At 39.0% G+C, this 20,449-nt stretch overlaps 1 protein-coding gene and 1 long non-coding RNA gene across 2 annotated transcripts in view; one reads left to right on the top strand and one right to left on the bottom strand.

Moving 5' to 3' along the window:
- adgra1b (adhesion G protein-coupled receptor A1b) overlaps positions 1-20,449 on the top strand; it is a 324,973-nt gene that overhangs the window by 251,485 nt on the left and 53,039 nt on the right. Inside the window, exons 7-8 of the mRNA XM_079686046.1 lie at positions 7,636-7,763; positions 16,326-16,449. Coding sequence (XP_079542172.1) covers positions 7,636-7,763; positions 16,326-16,449 — 252 coding nt within the window. The remainder of the gene's footprint in view (positions 1-7,635; positions 7,764-16,325; positions 16,450-20,449) is intronic.
- LOC307042255 lies at positions 7,688-19,726 on the bottom strand. The gene is made up of 3 exons (XR_013809054.1): positions 19,624-19,726; positions 8,965-9,071; positions 7,688-7,745 (listed from the first exon to the last, which is right to left on the bottom strand). It is a non-coding gene; the product is annotated as an uncharacterized lncRNA (long non-coding RNA).

Consider the following 20,449-nt stretch of genomic DNA (forward strand, 5'->3'; position numbering starts at 1 on the left):
AGCTACAAAGTGCAAGCAAGTGATTTTCTTCCACCACCTTTCAAAGTAAGGCAATGAGACATAGTTATTATTAAAACTGCTATAATCAATACTTTTGTGTCAGCAATGGATCCAACGACTTGTGTCTTGTAAGTGAAAGTGCTGCACAGTGACAAACCCACCTCACAATTATCACCCAGTATATTGTTATTTTCCAGTAATGATTTGAATTTGTCAGTGTATGTTGTTATGCCTGGCTGGGATCTTATTGGTAACAATTTGGGTGACATTTCCTCCCTTCCAAAGATCCGCACTGTCCTTTTTCCTGAAAGAATAACAAGGATTTCTGTTGACTATCATAACGATGGCAGATTTAATACTCACAATGATTACTCTTTCTTTAAACAATGGCTGCCTGATTTCAGAAATAGATGAAAGCTGGCTTCTGGTCTCTAGAAAAAGATTATGCCGTCTGACATTACAACCGCCAGCTGTTGCTAGCTAGCTAATTAGGCTAAGGTTACCTCCATGAGCAGGCTTGGGAAGTAATGGATTACATTTAAAGGGATTACCTTATCAGGGCATAAAAAAAGCAACTGTTTTTGTAAATGTAAATGTGGATAACTAGCAAACAGGATCATGTTGTACCTCTTCTCTCAACCCTGTCTCCTAAAAATTACGTTCTCACAGAACTAAACTGCATTCTCAATTACGTTTAGCAAGAAACTTATTTTCTCCCACGTTATGTTTGTTATCAACGTATCTCAAATATGTTTATTTTCTACATATCTTCTAGAAACATATTTTCTCCCACGTTACGTTTCTTATGAACGTCTCTTAAATACGTTTATTTTCTACATATCTTTGACATGTATTGTCTTGCTTATAATAATGATAAGAGTCATTTATAAATATCATTTTAGAGCAAACATTTGAAATCGACAATCGGGCTCGATATATGGTTAAATTAAAATCAGTAGGCGAGGCTGTAATTTCGCCAGCTGTTACTCTCATGAGCGAGGCAGAAAATAATAGTTTTAACATTGCCAAAAAGCTGCTTTGTCGTTTATTGCACCTCATACATTAAAACATCCAGAGTTACGTGTTTCTGTACTTCCTCTAAGAAGAAAGGACAGTAACAGGAGATCTCTGTGGCTTCAGGCTTGATCGCCGTTCAAATGACAGCATTGGTTTTCCCAAATGTGGGCGGGGCTGTAAAGTGACGTAGTTTTACTCTCATCTATTATTCAAAACCATTCTATTTATTCTAACGTAAATTACATGCCAGTGTTTTATCTTTTTATTTATTTGTTTTTACTAGCCTCAAAATACTGAAATCTGTATTTTTTAAAATCTTTTTTTTCCTTCTAATTTGTTATTCTTTTCTAAATAACACACTGTTATTTACTCAACAATAACACACAATTATCCTTGTTTTTATTTATTCATTTGATTCTATAATCTTGGGCTTTTTAGCATGCTTTTTAGCCGTAAATAAAGTCACCGGAAACAGACGGGACATTTCGAGCGATATACACCACAAACCCATTGACCTGATAACGCAAGATCCTCAGCTTGAAGCTCATTGATTGGATGTTTTAGCCGCAATGCACGCTGGGATATGGTGTTAATAAGATATGATATCCGAAAAGAAAAATTCAGAATTTAAGATGGCCGAAGACACTACACTACCCATAATCCCCAGCTATCGTTTGGGACTACAGTCCCGTTGACAAACCCCGTGATTAATCTTCAAGCTCTGGGATTGGATGCTGGAGTGGCAGTGCGCCAAGGTTACGCCGAGCGTCAAGCTCTTTGAAATGGAACGAAACCACGGCAGACTGTTCAAAACTGGACTCGAACGCCCCCCCAGAAATACACATGCTGGCTATTGTGTTTTGCAACATGTTCTCTATGGCACGTCTCTACTGGGAATTGTAGTTTTAAAAGACGTTTTCGTTTTTCCCAAAATTAGAAGTTGATAGTATTAAAACATGTAAGTACTAAATGGGTGAAAATCGCTTGTATCCATAATGGGCAGCATTAATATATACCCACATGACAGCTCATTGTTACATTGTAATTCTAATCCACTACAATTCAGAGGTTAACCTGGTATTTTTACTCCACTACATTTATTTTAGTTACTTTGCAGATTCTGATTAATGATGTGAAATATAAACAACCCTTAAATCAGACTTTAGTTACACCTGAGTACAATTCAGGGAAGGTGATTGTCAAGTGCCAACAATCAGGAGAGATATTTGATAGTTGGTGCTTGAGAAGACTAAACATTTATCTGCAGATCTCTATAAAGTATATTCATTACCCGTTATTCTCTACTAATAGTTAATTAAAGACTGTATATAATTGCTATTTTGCACATCCCTTTCAAGATTTCAAGAATTTCTAAGGTTTATTGACATATCATATACACAACTATGGTGTAGTTATGCAATGAATGAAAGACTTGGGTCACAGGTTCCTCAACAGTGCATTACAAGACATCTATTAATATGGGTGTATACCTCCACCATTAAACTCTCAAATTCTGCACATTTCTTATACTATCCATAGGAGTATAATTAATGTGTATAATATCAGTTAAAATAGGTGCTTCAACATAGTTAACATTGCAGGAAAGCAATATACTGTATTAGACGTTAAGTATACTTGTCAGGCTTAATATTTATCTGTAGATCGATACCCCCAAAGCTTTTTTCTTATTTGAAAGAAGACCTTAACCTAAAGTATTCTTTAATGTGTTAATAAAGGTTAGTCCGTTAGTTTGTCCGTTTTGCTCATCCTCCTTAATATCTTTATACATCCAGCATTAAACTGTTTTATTGTAGAGATCACTTATAGTATCTTCTTGATTTTTTATATTCTATATTTCTATCATTGACCTTCTACTTTCCCCCTATGAAAGTATGTACTCTTAATATTTTTTTCATCAAATAACATTATTCAACAAAAATAACATTATTCAACCGAAATAATTCAATAACGTGCTTTAACCGCTAGGCGGTGCACACAAGGTACACACAGCATACTAATAATAACTTTGTATTATTAGTGTAGGACACTTATGTATGTATAACATCTGAAGATGTGTAGTTTTATTCATGTTTTTACATATTTTTACAGGATATTGCTATACCATTTCTCATGTTTTACTTCTACACATTAATATCTGATTTGTAAAACATGACAGACAGACAGGTATATCCGTCATTTAATGCTAAGCTATTGAAATTGTGATTCCATAGATGTGTCTCACCCAAATCCCCTGACTATTCTCTCAACTCAGTATTTATATTCTTATATTCAAAGAAAATCAGTAATATCTTTAAAAACTACAAGTCCTTTTCTATCAGCTGTGCACCGTTATGGTGTAAATATAACCTATCTACCAATTGGATCAAATATAAAAGTCAGCCGAATTAGTATTGACTCAGCGAAGAGACGTATTTTGTGAAAAGAAATGTAAGATTTTGTTTAATTGTTGATATATTTATGATCCACGTCACATATTCAGTTTTGGCGGCAGTTCTTCAAGTTTGTCCAGAAGTCTTCTCATCAGGGCTCTATAAATAAAGAACATACAGCAGATGTGTAATATTTAATGCAGCCGAACCGTGTATTACAATGCCGTTATGTGATGACTTCAAAAGAGAGAAGCAAGAACACTCGGAATAAAGTATTATTTTATTTTTTAAACATGTTTTCGGATATCATATCTTATTAACACCATATTCCAGCGTGCATTGCGGCTAAAACATCCAATCAAAGAGCTTCAAGCTGAGGATCTTGGGTAATCAGTTCAGTGGGTTTGTGGTGTGTATCGCTCGAAATGTCCCGTCTGTTTCCGGTGACTTTATTTACGGCTAAAAAGCCCAAGATTATAGAATTAAACGAATAAATAAAAACAAGGATAATTGTGTGTTATTGTTGAGTAAATAACAGTGTGTTATTTAGAAAAGAATAACAAATTAGAAGGAAAAAAAGATTACAAAAAATACAGATTTCAGTATTTTGAGGCTCTAAGCCCCATTTATTTTCCTCACAGACGGCAAAAAAAGTCCGACATTATACGATTTAAATTAAAAACAAATAAATAAAAAGATAAAACACTGGCATGTAATTTACGTTAGAATAAATAGAATGGTTTTGAATAATAGATGAGAGTAAAATCTACGTCACTTTACAGCCCCGCCCACTTTTGGGGAAACCAACGCTGTCATTTGAACGGCGATCAAGCCTGAAGGCACTTCTTCTGTTACTATCCTTTCTTCTTAGGTAAGAGTAAGTACAGAAACACGTAACTCTGGATTTGTTTTAATGTATGAGGTGCAATAAACGACACAGCAGCTTTTTGGCAATGTTAAAACTATTATTTTCTGCCTCGCTCATGAGAGTAACAGCTGGCGAAATTACAGCCTCGTCTACTGATTTTAATTTAACCATATATCGAGCCCGATAGTCGATTTCAAATGTGTGCTTTAAAATGATATTTATAAATGACTATTATCATTATTATAAGCAAGACAATAAATGGCAAAGATATGTAGAAAATAAACGTATTTAAGATACGTTCATAAGAAACGTAACGTGGGAGAAAATACGTTTCTAGCTAAACGTAATTGAGAATGCAGTTTAGTTCTGTGGGAACATAATTTTTAGGAGACAGGGTTGCCTTCTCTGTACCCCATCCTGTATTCAAAATATTACACAAGAGTAAAAGCACTCATTATGGCCCATTTCATCATAGATCATGTGTTAATCACTTACATACTGTGTCTTGTGAAGGTGGATCTCATTTACATTTTTCTATATATTTCTTGGTAGCTTATCCTGCGTATAATAATATATCTTAATTTATTCATAGTGATTATATTTAGAATTGAAAATGGGATTGTGAAAAGTAACTTTAATTAGCAAAAACATGCAGTGGAGCAAAACATACAATATGTGCCCATAACATGTAGCAAAGTAGAACATTTGCATACAATGAAAAATACTCCAAATGTTTATATTTTCAGTACTTTAGTAAATGTACCTGACACCAAGAGGTAGAGGGTAGTAAGTGATGGATGGATAAATGGGTGGGAAACTTGACATTATGTATTTTATTATTTAACAATAAAGTAATCTATTGGAAAAATCTAACTTTACCTCCAAAAATGGCAAAAAATGAACCCCTCTCTAGGTTGAATGTGAAAAAAGTTCTTAAGACTTGGATGGATGTCTTGGATTCTTGTTTTGCACTTCCCTTTTCCCTCTAGAAACAGAGGAGAGTGTTTAATGGGCTCAGTGCTGAGTGTTGGACTAAGTGTCTGCACCACAGCTCTACATGTCCCAGGCGTCCTGTCCCCAAAGCTTTTATTCCATCTCGGGCCACTGCTTTACAACCGTGCTTATAAATGCTCGGGTCATGGTCGCGAGCCCTCACAGGCCCCGACAGGCTCATCAGCCCTCGGATAAACACACAGAGAATGTCCCACTCGGCTACGCACCAAGACAATGATAGAGACAGAGAGTGTGTGAGTGTGTGTGTGTGTGTGTGTGTGTGTGTGTGTGTGTGTGTGTGTGTGTGTGTGTGTGTGTGTGTGTGTGTGTGTGTGTGTGTGTGTGTGTGTGTGTGTGTGTGTGTGTGTGTGTGTGTGTGTGTGTGTGTGTGTGTGTGTGTGTGTGTGTGTGTGTGTGTGTGTGTGTGTCACTCTAACAGACACAAACTCACAGTGAGCTGGCAGGGTTATGGGAGACAGGAGAGTGGGTGCTTTACTTAGCAACACTGCTGGCTCCACACACAGATGCTAAATGGGTGAACAGTTTTTAAAATAGCTTATTTTGTCTCTTTTGTACAACAACACATTTAATTATCAAGGGGAGACACTACATGTGATTACAGTAAATTAAAGAACACATATAATCGTATCAGTATGTAGTGTCTCTACTTTAAAGAGTCCTCTCCTTCTGATGTTCAGGTGTATATCAGTATGTAGTGTATCTACTTTAAAGAGTCCTCTCCTGCTGATGTTCAGGTGTATATCAGTGTGTAGTGTCTCTACTTTAAAGAGTCCCCTCCTGCTGATGTTCAGGTGTATATCAGTGTGTAGTGTCTCTACTTTAAAGAGTCCCCTCCTGCTGATGTTCAGGTGTATATCAGTATGTAGTGTCTCTACTGGGACATGTCTCCATGCTTTATTAATGTTCACAAAGCTCTTTATTTTTCTCATACTGCCTGTGCTGCCTATTTTCACCCTCTGTCTGAAACCCGCCTGTCTGTCCCGCCCCTTAGCATATTACGTTCAATGTGATTGATCAAGCCACTATACCTTTCCTTGGTGCAAGAATACCTGCTAGCGTCTTTGCTCTGGCCCCTCTCAATGAAAAGGACGCATGTGTTGCGCAGACAACTGCTTTTCCCCAAAAGGATTAATAATGGGTTATCTTATATCTTCTTCTTTATTACAGTGACGTTTTACAGAGGGAATGTGGGACCTTTCTTAGTATTAATACATATACATCAGCCTTTAACAAATATATAAAGTTATATTATCTAGGCTGTGAACGGAAGGTGAATCTAGTGAATCTAGGCTGTGAATCAGGAGGATACTTCAGAATAGAGAAAGGAATTAAACTAAAACGTTTGTTGTGTGTAAGTGCTACTGAAGTGACAAATACAACCGTAACATTCTAAACATGTTGCAACCCACTACAGGTGAAAAGGGATAAAACACTGGCTGAAAAAAAACATATAATGTAAGCAAAATGCTCAAAAGAGGGATCAATTCATTTAAAACTCCGTAAAAACGTGTGTCTGCTCTGAGTTGCCATTTGTTTCTGTCATGCTGTGAGAGTGTCTTGTACACTTCATGTAGAATAAATCACAAAGCAAACGGACTGTGATGTTGATAAGAGCTTAATGAGCGTCTGTGCCACAAAGAGAGACTTAAGTTTGTCTTTCTGCCTGGCTGCTATCCATTTTTGTTTTTCTCTTTATGTTGGCAGACTAGGCAGATTATGCTATTGTTGCACTCAGTCGCTCTGACTAAGAGTGTCAGCTAAACGCCCGAAATGCAATATGTTAATATGGGGGGGGGGGGAGATATTCACTCGACGGGGTTGTTGTTACTCTTTTATTCTGATTTGAAAAACATTCTGACATTTATTGGTATTTTCTTGCATATGTCACAGTTTACTGTTCCTTTCACATAGGGAACTCATCATCCTTTTTTAAGGTGGAATTTTCTGTCACTTTGCAGGTTCTTGTTGGCTGATTGTCAGGGATGGAATGTCATGTCACCTTTTGCTACTTTATACTTTACTCCACAAATATTGTAATTTTACTGCACTGTATTTTATAGCTTTAGTTACTTTACAGATTTTGAATATGACTATAAAATATAAATCATATATTAGTATAGGATAATCTATTGCATACAGTAATTCAAATGAACCCCTCTTTTACCAAGTGCAACATTGCAATCTAAAACGATGTGTCTTTAGCAGTCATTTCAAAATGTTATGTTGATGAAACTACACTGAAAAAACAGAGACACTGACTTTAAATAAATGTCAACGTTTCCGTTTTGTTCAGTGTATATTTAGCAGGACTTCTGTCTCACCCCCACTTTGTTCTTCTTTCCTCAGGATCTGAAGAAGGTGCTGTCTTTCCCCCCGTACCCTGGGGAGTTTCTGCACCCGGTCGTGTATGCCTGCACGGCGGTCATGTTGCTCTGCCTCTTCGCCTCCATCATCACCTACATAGTGCACCACAGGTAACAAAAAAAAGCTTTAAACTTTAATCTCTCACCACTTTTTCCCTTCATGGTTTATTTTTGACTCCTCTGTCAGAGATCCTGGGTGTGAGTCAGATGCTTTAGGCTGGGGGGGTAAAGCACTGCAGCCTGTCTGAGTAAGAGGATCTAAAACACAGATGTGTGTGTGCGTGTGTGTTTCAGAGCGGCTTTTAATGGATTTCTGAGGGGCATTTAGGCCACCTTTACTCCTATTATTCCATATGGAGATGAAGAATGTACAGTGGCTTTGCACTGTGGCATCTGTCTGCCCTTCTTCAGCTGTTATGAAGGCTGGGGGGGGGGGGGGGGGGGGGGCTGTCTGGCGCATTATTCCAGCACTGCAATTCTTATTCTTGTAGGGCGTAAGTCGCTTTATTCTCTGTGGCATTAATTTGGTACCATAGTATCTATCTTAACCCTCCTGTCGTGTTAGTTTTCCCCCCTTACTGTTGTGTTCCCGGTCTGTTTTAACTGCTCTTACATTAATAACTGCAATGAATATACAAAGAATAGACACTGAAAATGTCTTCCAAAATGTACTTATTGTCGATTTGTGGGTGTATACTATCTGATGAATGAACATAATCTAGGGCTAACCATTCATTTCCTATGGCGCCACTTTTCACCCGGGACATCATAGGTGTTACAAAGTTGACTAAATCACAAAACATTGAATTGAATTGAATAAAAGTGGTGATCAGCAATGTTATATGTTCACAATCACAAGTCTTTAAAGCAACCAAATGTAAAACACAATGTTTATGATTGACGAAAGTAGTACATCGGTGAGATTTGACTACTTTTCAGTGAAAAAACTGAAACGTTGACTTTAGTTAAATGTATGATGTCAAAAGGTTTCACATACATATATTAGGCTAGTTGAAAGCAATAACATAAGTTATAAAAAAATATTAGGCCCAACTTAATTATTGCTTTAAACTAACCTGATACAGTGATGTGAAATGTGTTGACACAATACATTTAATTAAAGTCAACGATTTAGTTTTCGGAGTGAGGGTTAATCTAAAATAAATGTTTCGTAAGCAACAGTTTTCTAGAATAACACAATGTTCTCTACAGATGGTTTGGTTTCATTTGTCCGTACTGTGACTGAAGTGCAGTCATGTATCAAAGTGTGTGTGTGTGGACGCGCAGCAGCGTTTGCCACCATGTGTGACACCTGGGACGGAGACAGGGTGCGTCCCTCTGCAGTCAGACAGCGATGACAGCAGCTGGGCTCCAAACAGCAGCAGCATCACTTACTGTCGCCCGGCACTGCAGTATTGACTGGAGAAGAAAAATATGAAAATACAGACATGAGCAATTTTGAAATTGAAGAAGATTTAGCTTTTTGATTAGAGTGGGATGTATTTATTTATTTAACCTTTATTTAACCAGATAAAAGCATTGAGATAACATTTCATTTACAATGCTGACCTGGCCAAGAAAGCAGCAACGTTACACATTCTTACACATAACACAGACACATAAAATACAGAGAAGAGAACTAAGTAAACAAAAGACAAAAAGCAGTCACTACATTGTGCACATTTGGGACAGTAAGGTGCACTACTGCAGCTGGTGGTAAGGACCTCTGACAACTTCAATTTAAAACAGGCTCTAGGGACAAGTGCCATCAGTTTGAGGCTTGTTTGAAGGTCATTCCAAGGACTTTTTCCAGCCTCAGTCCGCACAGCAGGTACCTGGAACCGTATCCAGGCACTGGTTCTGAGGTTGTAAGAGTCACAAACTGGGGCAAATCTGGCACATATGTACAGTGGAAGCTTACCTAAAATGGCAATGACAAACCTTTTACGAGAAGAAGTTGAAAAACAACGTTTAAATCTGTAAAGGAAGCCAAGAGTGAATTTCCATTTCTTTGTTAGAAGTTCAATGTGGTGTTTGAAGTTCAGATTACTGTCCAACCAAAAGCCCAGATATTTCTTTTGAGTATATATCGACAAACTCAACCGAGACGCCGTCAAGGGTGTCAATGGAGAGGCAAGAGGACGCTGACTTGGGAGCAAAAAGCATTGCTTTGGTTTTCTTACCGTTCAGTATCAGTTTGGAATCAAGAAGTGCATGCTGCAGCGTGATAAAGTCAGATTTTAAATTGGAAATGGCCATACCCAGAGAAGGAGCACATGAGTATACAATAGTGTCATCAGTATACATATGATAAGTAGAAAATGACAAATATTGTTTACATATAATAAAAAGAGAAATTTAAACAGAATACAAACACCACTGGATGTTCTGAGGGTTTGTGCAAGATTAGAGTTGTATTAGTTAAACTCAATACAAAAATAAATAATACATACAGTTAATAGTCAATATTAGTGCTAAACTATGGTGGCTGTAAAATAACAGTGTTGAATTTAAGTTGATATATGAAAGTGCTGGTATTTTAGTAGACTTGTAAACGTATTTCAAATCTACTGTATAAGGACAGGACTCTTTATGTCGTTCTACTTGCAAAATGGACGAGTGTGATGTCCAAATCTCCGTGAGCACTACAATTGGTAAAGAAAAATGGGTAACACTTTATGGTAAGGGAACATGAATCATCATGAATTCATGCATGAAAAAGCATGAATTCATGAATGTAGTACTTCATGAACTATCAGTAATGTATAAGGATTAATAGTATCTCATGCATGACTTAATGCAGGAACAATACCTTAATTAATGCATCAACCAGTGGCGAGCCGTGACTTTTATACCTAGGACCTCTGACCCCCACCCCTTCCCTCGAAAAAAAGAAAAAAGAAGAGTTAATACGTCACAGCGTATACTTCAGCGGAATATCAAAACAGCGGCACGGGGTGCAAAACTCATCAATGACAGCGACCCTCTACCTCACAAAACAACACCATTTATCTAAACACCTATCATGACAGGGCACCCACAGCCAAGTAACAATTACAAATAAATTAAGTCGGCACACATTGAAAATAACTTAGGCCTACCTTTGATGATCAAATCACTCAAACACAAAGTCCATCCTCCTGTCCTTTTGGATGAAGCACTTGCGGGTCATTCAGCTGATCCTTTGCCACTCCAATTTATCATTGTAACTCAATCTTGAAAATGACTCGGTTAATAATTTCGCAACGATGTCATCACTATCACTGAAGTGAGCCATCATGAACAAACTTATGCAAATCATAAATCTATCGACCATAAATCTATCGATTAGATTTATGATTCGAAAATAATAAAAGTAGGGTAGACATGTGGATATTATCCGGCTGAACAAAACGTGCATTTATCTAACAGGTTCGTTTTCCACAGACCTTATTTCAAGCTACTTTCCAAAATCCTATGGAGAAATCCCATCGCTTTTGTGTCAAGGGAACCCGAGCGCAGCTTACTTCCGGGTTTTAGGATGCGTCATTGCACCACTCCGTGGGTGTTTCTCAATGTCGAGGACGTTTCCTTGGAAGGACATGTCTTCCGAGTCACTTCCTTCCTAGCCTCGGAAAACGAAGAATGGTGGAACAGGTGTGCAGGTGTGCGTCAAATACTAGGACCTGCCTTAAATGGAATGCGATTTCCGCCAAAGATTTGGAAATTGGTCCGTGCGCAAAGCATTGTGGGGATTTTAAGACCGCGGAGGATACACATGTGCAGCCTCAAAATGTCTCGCTACGAAGGACGCCAGGCTCGGTAGAATTCCAAGGAGCCTAGACATTGGAAAAGTCCTTCGGCGGGACTCAATGACGTAGCATCCTTGACATAGTGACTCTGGAGCATCCTTCCTTGACATTGACAAACACCCAGTAACACACATGCATCAACTTCACAGCGAGCGGAACTTGTCATAAAGTCTGCGATAACAAAGCCCACCCATTTAGAGGGAAGATATGATTGGTCAACTGTACTGTAACTTGACATTACTCTCTCGTTGCGTCACTATAGCTGGCCCTCTGTGAATTTACAGCAGGACCACCAAGCTCTCCCGTCTTCACAGTAACTCACAGAGACGAGCTTCTTTCATTTAACCCTTCACATTCAAACAGAAACTGAACAGGCAGATTCAAAGGATTTCTTTCTTTGGAAATGTTATTTTAAATTCAATTAAATCAAGTTATTTTGATAAAACTAATTAAAAATATAACTAAAATAGTATTTTCTTTTTAAATGTTTTTTTTTTTTATGTTTTCAAATATTATTTTTTAGAATATCTTAGGCCCTCAGAGAGGACACGCGGACACATATCTAAGACAAGATACAAGGAAATAGATATTTAGCCCAGCATCAAAATCACTGAAGATAACATGCTGAGGACTCTTTAACGAACATTTAACCTGGTAGTAAGTCTTTATTTAATTTGAGGATTAACTCATCATTCCCTTTAACATTGAGAATCACATGGCAATGCAGTCAAAATTATCACAATCAGTTTTTTAATAATATTTAAGCATCTGAACAGAAAAGGGAAAACCGAAAAAGGTAAAATAGGGCCCCTTTAAATGCGACAGAGAGAAACCTTTCATTTGGTTTGGTCTGTCAGTAGGCTTTACATTTGATTCACTTACTACCACCACTATGCAGACGCTTTTAATTTCATTAGAACTGCGAGTGTCTATTCGTGCATATTTTTCTGAATTTGACTGTTTTTACAAAAGGAATGATTGACAGACTGATAAACAACAGAGTATCCAAATAATTGAAAGTCTAGGACTAATTTGCATAGAAAGTTGCTGATTGTGCACCAAATGTGTGCATATTACCATATTTGAATATATGCATATAACATGCGTGCACTATTTACTTGGCAGCATAGTTAGGGTGCATTCAAACTTTGATCCAACAATTATCCCATATGTTTGTATTTTTTATAATTGTTGAAAGTTAAGAGGCTTCAAAAGCTTCACAATCCTTTTGAAAATGTAAATCCGGCCCTAAGTATGTTTACATGCACATAAGTGTCCCAGTACTACCCTAGTCTTGTTCATATTTGGCATGATGTCCATTCATGCAACATAATCCTGATTTCTTTGAAAGTACGCCAGCTAGCACACCAATGTCTTCCAAAAACAGAGAAAGGGCTTATCCAAGTTACTATAACCAGGATCACCATGTGTAAAACATAACTGTCTTCCTCCAAAATACAAAACGTGTTTGCATAATGTAAGCACACTCATTCATCAAAAAGCGCTTTGCAGAGCAGAAACACATTAATTCCAGTCCAAACTAGAGACCCATGTTTAAGAAATGAAGCCGGAGCTTTTGTGCTGTCTGTCACACACAGGGGAGAGTTAGAGGCTTTTTTTTTCAAAGGCACTCACATTAACAAAATCCAACACCTCCTCATCCTCCACATCGCCCTCAAGGCACTTCCCAGCAGTAAAACACATCTCTGTTTAGTAACACTTTGGTTATGTAGTATCACTCCCGCTGACTGACAGTATCGGAGCGGAGAAGCGTCGGGCCGCGTGTTAAATGGGCAGAATGTGAGGGAGGCTGTTCAAGGATAGGCACAGTGGGTTAACTTGTGCATGTTTAAACAAGCCACTTTCTCACTTAAAAAAACATACGGACATCCATAAAAATATTCCTGCAATGATGATTTCAACATATGAGCCGAAAGAAAATAAAGGTGTTTGTCATTGTTCTATATTGAAATCATATTGCCGGCCTCGTTGCTGCCAGTTAGCGTCCTTTTTTCTCTGTTATATTAGCACGTAAACACTTCCATTCTCTAATCTAAAGGTGCAATTTGTAAGATAAAGCCAGACATTTCGTCTCAAACGTACAATAAATTCACTCAAATTATCAACGTGAAGGGGCTACAGTGTTGACATCATGTCAAAGTGATCTGTGTTTTGTGTCTCGGAGATAGCCTATGAAATTAGCATGCTAATCGACTAGCCAACAGCCTGACTTGTGCTGTATAGTATTACCACTTTTTCCTCAAGATGCAACAGTTAGTCAATATGGCGCCAGTCAGCGCAGTTAGCAGTTAGCAGTTAGCAGTTAGCAGTTAGCACTTAGCTTGAATTCTGCCGGAACAAACCTCAGCAAATAAAAGTAAATATTTTAAGAAAGCTGCTCAAGCTGCATTCACGTGATACACGATTTGCTCACCGCTAGGTTTTAGCGCAGAGCCTTGCGGTCAAAACAGCTGGTTAAGTTTAATTTCTATGCTAATGCTAATTTACCGCTTCATACAGCTGTCATATGAGTGCGTGTTGAAAAGTCAAAGGTAAAAGGGGTCAAAGTTGAAATAATTTTTACTTTGAGTGCTCAATGACAGTTTCGGGTAGTGCTTCTGCTTATTTGGGCTATACCGCCAGTCTTGTGAATGCAGTTCCAAAGGTTTGATGGAATTTTGCTTATCCTTGCCCTGTTGTTAGTAATTTATTTTAAACTGATGATGATACATTTAGTTTGTATGACTAGCAGAGGTGAAACGCTGCCTCCACCTCTTTGTAACCTTAGCAGCCCTGTTACCTTTGCTTTATGGCACTTATCAGCGTGTGTGTCTCCCACCAATGAAACCTGCCCATTGTGTATTGTTTCATGTTAGTTATACTGTCCATAGCTTAATGGTTGTTTACAGTTGGCTCAGCAGTGGGTGTAGGGGTGAGGGAGCAGATGCAGAGAGAGGATCCCCCCCCCCCACCTTCTGGGAGATGGGGATGTGGAGGGTTGCCAGGTTAATGTACTTGACCCAATGAAAGCCTGGAGCAGAGCCTATGAAAACCCTCTTCTAGGCAGGCCAGGAGCCGGCCTGATTTATGGCCCCTTTGCTGAATGGAGTTCAGCACTTGCACCACGGCAGAGGCATCGACGGCAGCAGCTTTTACTCCCCCCCCCCCCCCCCACCGGCCCCAGACACGCCTCATAGTTCACTGCTGAGCCACTGCTTCATCTACAGTTGGCTCACGTGCAGCCGGGGCTCCGCTCCTCCATTTTGGGGAGTGCAGATTTCCAGCACAAGGTTATATAATTTCAAATGGTGACAGTGTCTGTATGGAAGAAAAGGAAAGAGGGGAGGGGGGGGCTGACACAGGAAAGTAATTAAAAGAATGGATGGTCTGTTAATTCACACCCGTGCGACAAATATGTTAGCATTGTCTGACCTAGTTAGCCTATTTCCTAACAGCTGGGAGGAAAATGGTAATGTGGGTTAAGTGGCCTGCCCAAGAGTGTTTAACCCCCCCAGCTAATGCCATATTTCCCAGGGTGGATATGAGTGCATGGTTTTACATCGTGAAAACTTCAATTGGCCCAGCCAACTGGAAGCAATCTCTTTTATTTCATCATCAAACCAGCGGAGTGAGTCTTATTTGTGTGCATTAACCACAAATACGGGAAGGTTGTGCCCTGAATGACACACTGAACCCTTATCTCATGTGAACTGCGAGAAGCCCTTGTCTTGAGGTCCATTTTAAATGAAATAGTGTGACCATTAAGGTAACCGGGGTTTTAAATTATACAAAATTCCTTCCCAGGGTTCCTCTGGATCATTCAAATGTACTAAAATGTGTCTTTAACTCGCAATAAGCATTCTTAAATGAATTTTTAAAATGCTTAGACATGGCAACTACGTTTTTTATGAACCATTTTCTTTTCTGACATTGCCATTTTTAAATCTTGAAATAACTGTTTTTAAAAATAATTTACTAAAAACTTTTAGGTCACACAGATCAGAATAGTAGAACCATCAACAATCGCAAAGAGTAGATTTGGAAGTTTAATAAAAATGTGTTTTTCAACTAAGATTTTCTTCGATGTATATAAGATGCCCGTTGTGTTAGCGGTGACTGTTCCAAACTCGGCAAATATTTTTGTCACAGGCATTTTTGTAATCTAAATGTTCCACTATGAACAAAATGTTTTTTTTAATCTGGATTTATAAAACCCTTATAAGAGTCAACGCAAAAACTGTATTTTATATTTAAAAGATTCTAAGTTTGTCATTGTGGACATTTCCCAGCATGCACCAGGGACACAGACATTTGAATAATTGTGTTCCTGTACTGGTTCTGGTGTAATTGTGTTTAACAATGTGTTCTACAACTGTTCTAAAATGGCCTTGTAATACGCACAATTGAATGTGGTAAGAACATGAGTGATGTTGTGTGTATGATTGACGATGCTAACCAATTACAATATTAGACCTTTAGTATACGAATACTTTTGGCCTAAATACAAGAGAAATAATTTTTTATTAGAAATGAATTACTCAACATGAAAATAGTTATTGTTGAGTCAAGGTTGAAATGTTTTCAGTATAGAAAGGATTCTGTTATTCAGCACATATATTGGTGTGGGTTTGTAAAGAGCTGTTTAGACATCTTAAACTCTGCGAGCAGCACCCCCCAGGCTCTCCTGTGGTTGTTAATCTATAACGCAGAAGCAAGTTAAAATAAATGATGCAGACCTTGAAAAAGCCTGGCTTAAATCGTACTTGAAGTGACTAATGGGCAATACACCTTGAAAACTGCATCTAAATGAGATGTATGATAGAGCTCTGTGACGTGTGGTGTTTATCTGCTAATTCTTTTGATTCTCGGTCTCTCTTGGCAGCACGATCCGCATCAGTCGGAAGGGATGGCACATGCTTCTCAACTTCTGTTTCCACACGGCGCTGACCTTTGCTGTGTTTGCCGGCGGCATCAATCGAATCAAATACCCCATCATCTGTCAAGCAGTAAGTGCATTCTCTTTTCATTCATCCACTCTCAAAGTTTTTCAGAAAATGGATTATGAATGTCCACTCAGGTGTTGTCAACCACAGCCTCTAGTGCAGTATGTGGACGTATAGTAACCCAGCATTATGTGTCTTTCATGCTTCAGCTGCATGAATGATCTGGTCCCTCTCATGGTTAAGTGTTGACACAATGAGCCACTATGGTTCAGGGTCTTCCGTCATGAATGCACTTACTCTCTGGCCCTCTATTGTCCGTGTTGTTGCCTGGGGTTAATGGTGGGCCATATTGCCCAGTGTTATATCATTTTTCTGGGCATTCACGAAAGTGGTATGTAAAACATTTTTATTGTCATTAGAATTCAATACGAAACAGTTTTTCATGGCATAATCTTGCATAATTACCACATTACATAACAGTTTTTGCGTCATGTTTTTCTGGAACAATGATCGTGGGATTATACGAGGGCTGTCAATCGATTAAAATATTTAATTTTGATTAATCGTTTTGATTTCCATAGTTAACTTTTGATTAATTGCGATTGCGATGTAATACTCAGTGTTTAATCAACATGGGAGTAGACAAATGTTATTGTTTCTTAAAAATGTATGTGTATTACTATTGCAACAATTCAACTGGGGAACTGTCCTTTCTCCTTTTGAGCTTTTTTCTGGTGTTTAGTTTAGTGGTGTTAAAAGGAAGTTACATTAACGCATTATTATCGCATTACCTTTGACAGCCCTAGATTATACATTATATAACTTATTTCGTCAGGTTCACAATCACATCAACAATGCATGTGTTTGATGAAGGATCTGGAGATTATGGTAAATACACCAAATATTGCAGGTCATGGAGCAACCTGGAGATTTGGGATGTCAGGATACATTTGAAACAGGTCAGAGAAACGCTTTATTGCCTGCTGGCACCATACTATTTTCAGTTTGTTATTCATCAAGAATGTGGGTGGAAAACACGATACAGCATCTTTCAGATTTGTATTATGTAAGAAGATGAATACTTTTTATTTTATTTTGGGGTGTACTGTCCCGTTAAGGTAGTCAAGACTTTTGTCAAGATAAGGTGTAGGTGTCAAAAAGAGCGTGAATACAAATAATGTTTCCTTTTTTACTTTTCCTCATGGGTGAAAAGCCATATTTACGTGTTGGATTTCCTTTCCATGGGATTGATAGCTGGCCTTGTTCAGGTTTTTCGCATTAAACATCGGCTGGAACAGAGCATCCTCCACTGCCAGCTCACCTCAGTGGGGGTGCATTTACCGTACTTAGGCGCAAAGAGATTGATGTACACTTCCACTTTTCACTCAGTTTCAAATGCCTTCACTCAGTCCCTGTTCTCCGTCAACGGGCCGTGTTCTCTCCCTTCACTGTGAGCTGCAGTGGGTTTGGGACTTAGCTGTGTCTTCTGCTGTCACAAGCACTTTAGGTGGCCCCTTTATTCCACAGAGTAAAGACTCAGACTCTCCGCGTTGAAACGGAGAGCGTCATTTTTCATGTCAGAGCTGCCAAGCACAGGTGACAGGGAAGTCTGTAAGAAGTCACCACATGTGTCACAGCCGACAAGTCTTCCTCCACAGCTGCTGACAGGCATATTGAGGATCTGGGTTTTTACTCAAAATACTTCCCACCACTCCAAGATCGAAAGACGTCGACGCCAAAAGGCAGTTTTAATAGTGTACTGATACTATAAATCATCACCATTTCCTAATCAGGCATATTTAATTGTTTATCAATCAATCAATGAAAATACTGTATTAATCCCAGGGGGAAATTAAGTTTCTTGACGTGGCACCATATTAGAATAAAAATAGACTCAGGCTTATTGTGAAGACATGGTGAAGTTGTCGGTCATGTTTTCAAAAGCACATTAACATAGACTCCTAAGTAATGTGGTCCGTCTGACTCCTAGCTAACGCCGTTAGCTTGTCCATTCCATTAGCCAGTGACCTTGCATTGCCCATGATCAGAGGGGGGAGCAATGGTCTTTATCTAATTTTCTCCATACATCTGGACCCATCTCACCTCCTTTTCTCTTTTGTTAACCCATGCATCCTCTGTGTCCTTCTTTAGGTTTCAGTGCTGATCGCAGTGTTCAGACCACTTTGCTAGCAGGCTTTAGCGTGATTAGCTTCTCCCTGGTATAAACAAGTCAGCCATGTGGTTGCTGCGCAACAGCGGCATGGATGCATCACAACAGCAACTCAACAACGAAAAAAATAAATAAAATGAGCATAGCTTAATAAGTTACTAATAGAAGTTATCCACAGAAAATTAAGATCAGATTAAATAAGAAAGCTAAATGTTGAAATAAGTAAAAATCTAGCAAGACCAACTGCAACAGACTCTACGGTTGGCGCATGCGCACTGAATCTAAAATATGAAGTAGCAGGAGATAAGAAACTTGAGATTGCGACACAGAAATGTGTGTGTATGTATCAGTGGCGAACCATCAAGGCCTTCAAGGTATTCAGAGAACTCAAACAAAAAAATCGATTTAATTATATAATTAAAATGTAATAAAATGTATATAAAATGAATAAATGAGAATCGTATCTGTGTTGTTGATCTGAAATATTACAGTGTTACGTTGATTTGTTTGTCCTTCTTGGTCCATGCACTACGCATAACAGTGGTTTTGTGTTAGAAAAGAAATGCAACCAATCAGATATTTTTCTGGGTCTCGGGGTAGAATATCCTTTGCGCGGCGGCAGGTGTGTTTGTGTCTACAGAAGGTCCAGTTGTGATAGACACAGTTCACCACTGGTGTGTGTGTGTGTGTGTGTGTGTGTGTGTGTGTGTGTGTGTGTGTGTGTGTGTGTGTGTGTGTGTGTGTGTGTGTGTGTGTGTGTGTGTGTGTGTGTGTGTGTGCGTGCGCGCGCGCGCGCGCGTGCGTGCGTGCGTGCGTGCGTGCGTTTAACGATTTGAGTTGCACAAAAAACTCTGGTTTATTGAGTCATCCCTTTTCCAAACAAATACAATTATACAGCTTAAATATGAACATTGATAATTAGGACCAATATACAAAATTACTCAAGCTCAAATCACCACAAAGATGTGTTACATATTAAATATGACACTTGTGAGGTGGGGGCCGTTGGGGGGGCCAGCGGTTGCATCAGTGTTTTGTTGCACTGCTACTGACCTCTGATGAAATACCTGTGTCTTAAGCAGCAGACTCCTCCTGGATGTTCCCAGCAGTACAGTATACTAACTGCTCGCTGCCAGGTGTTGTGCAGGTGCAGTTTTCCCTGAGAACGGCTGCGTGCTGCTGCAGCTGAAAAGAGAGCAACACCACGAGAGTGAACAGTAAACAGAGAAGATGTGAAACAATGAGCCGGAGCTCACACAAACAGCTCCATAAAGCCATGGCAGCTGCAGCTACAGCTGATCAATTTCTATGAGTTCATCACCAGGGTTAGGAGTGTTACCGTATGTGACGGCTCAATTTCCAGTTCAGTTTGAGTCGCCGAGAGGCTAAGCTTGGCTATAAACTGTGACGCTTTTACAAAGAGAAAGTCCATACTGAAGCAAGATAGTTTTACAATATTTAATAAACAAAATCAAAACACAGTAACTATGGACAAAATGGTAAACAGCGCTCACCCTCTGTCATCCGCACTCCACATGAAACAGGTGACTTATATACACAAACCACACCCATGTGACAATTACCAGAAATGCTCAACAAACAAATAAAAGTGACGTAAACAAATAATAATAATACAAATAATGAACTTGGGCTAAGTAGCATTATGGCACCTACACCGTAGGAGAGGAGGAGCGTGCTCTGATCAGCTGCTGGGCTCTCAGAAGAGGGGGAGAAAAAATCTAACTGAAACTCTGCCGCACGGAGAGGTGGGTGTTTGTCATCTGCTGGTGGCAAACCGGAGACAATTACAGCGAGGGAGGGATTGCATTGAATAACAGCAGCAGGAGCAAACGCTTGCCTCTGGGAGGGAGAAAAAGAGCCACAGCGGAGAAT

The sequence above is a fragment of the Notothenia rossii genome (genome assembly GCF_949606895.1).
Source record: "Notothenia rossii genome assembly, chromosome: 6".
NCBI classification, from domain to species: Eukaryota; Metazoa; Chordata; class Actinopteri; order Perciformes; family Nototheniidae; genus Notothenia; species Notothenia rossii.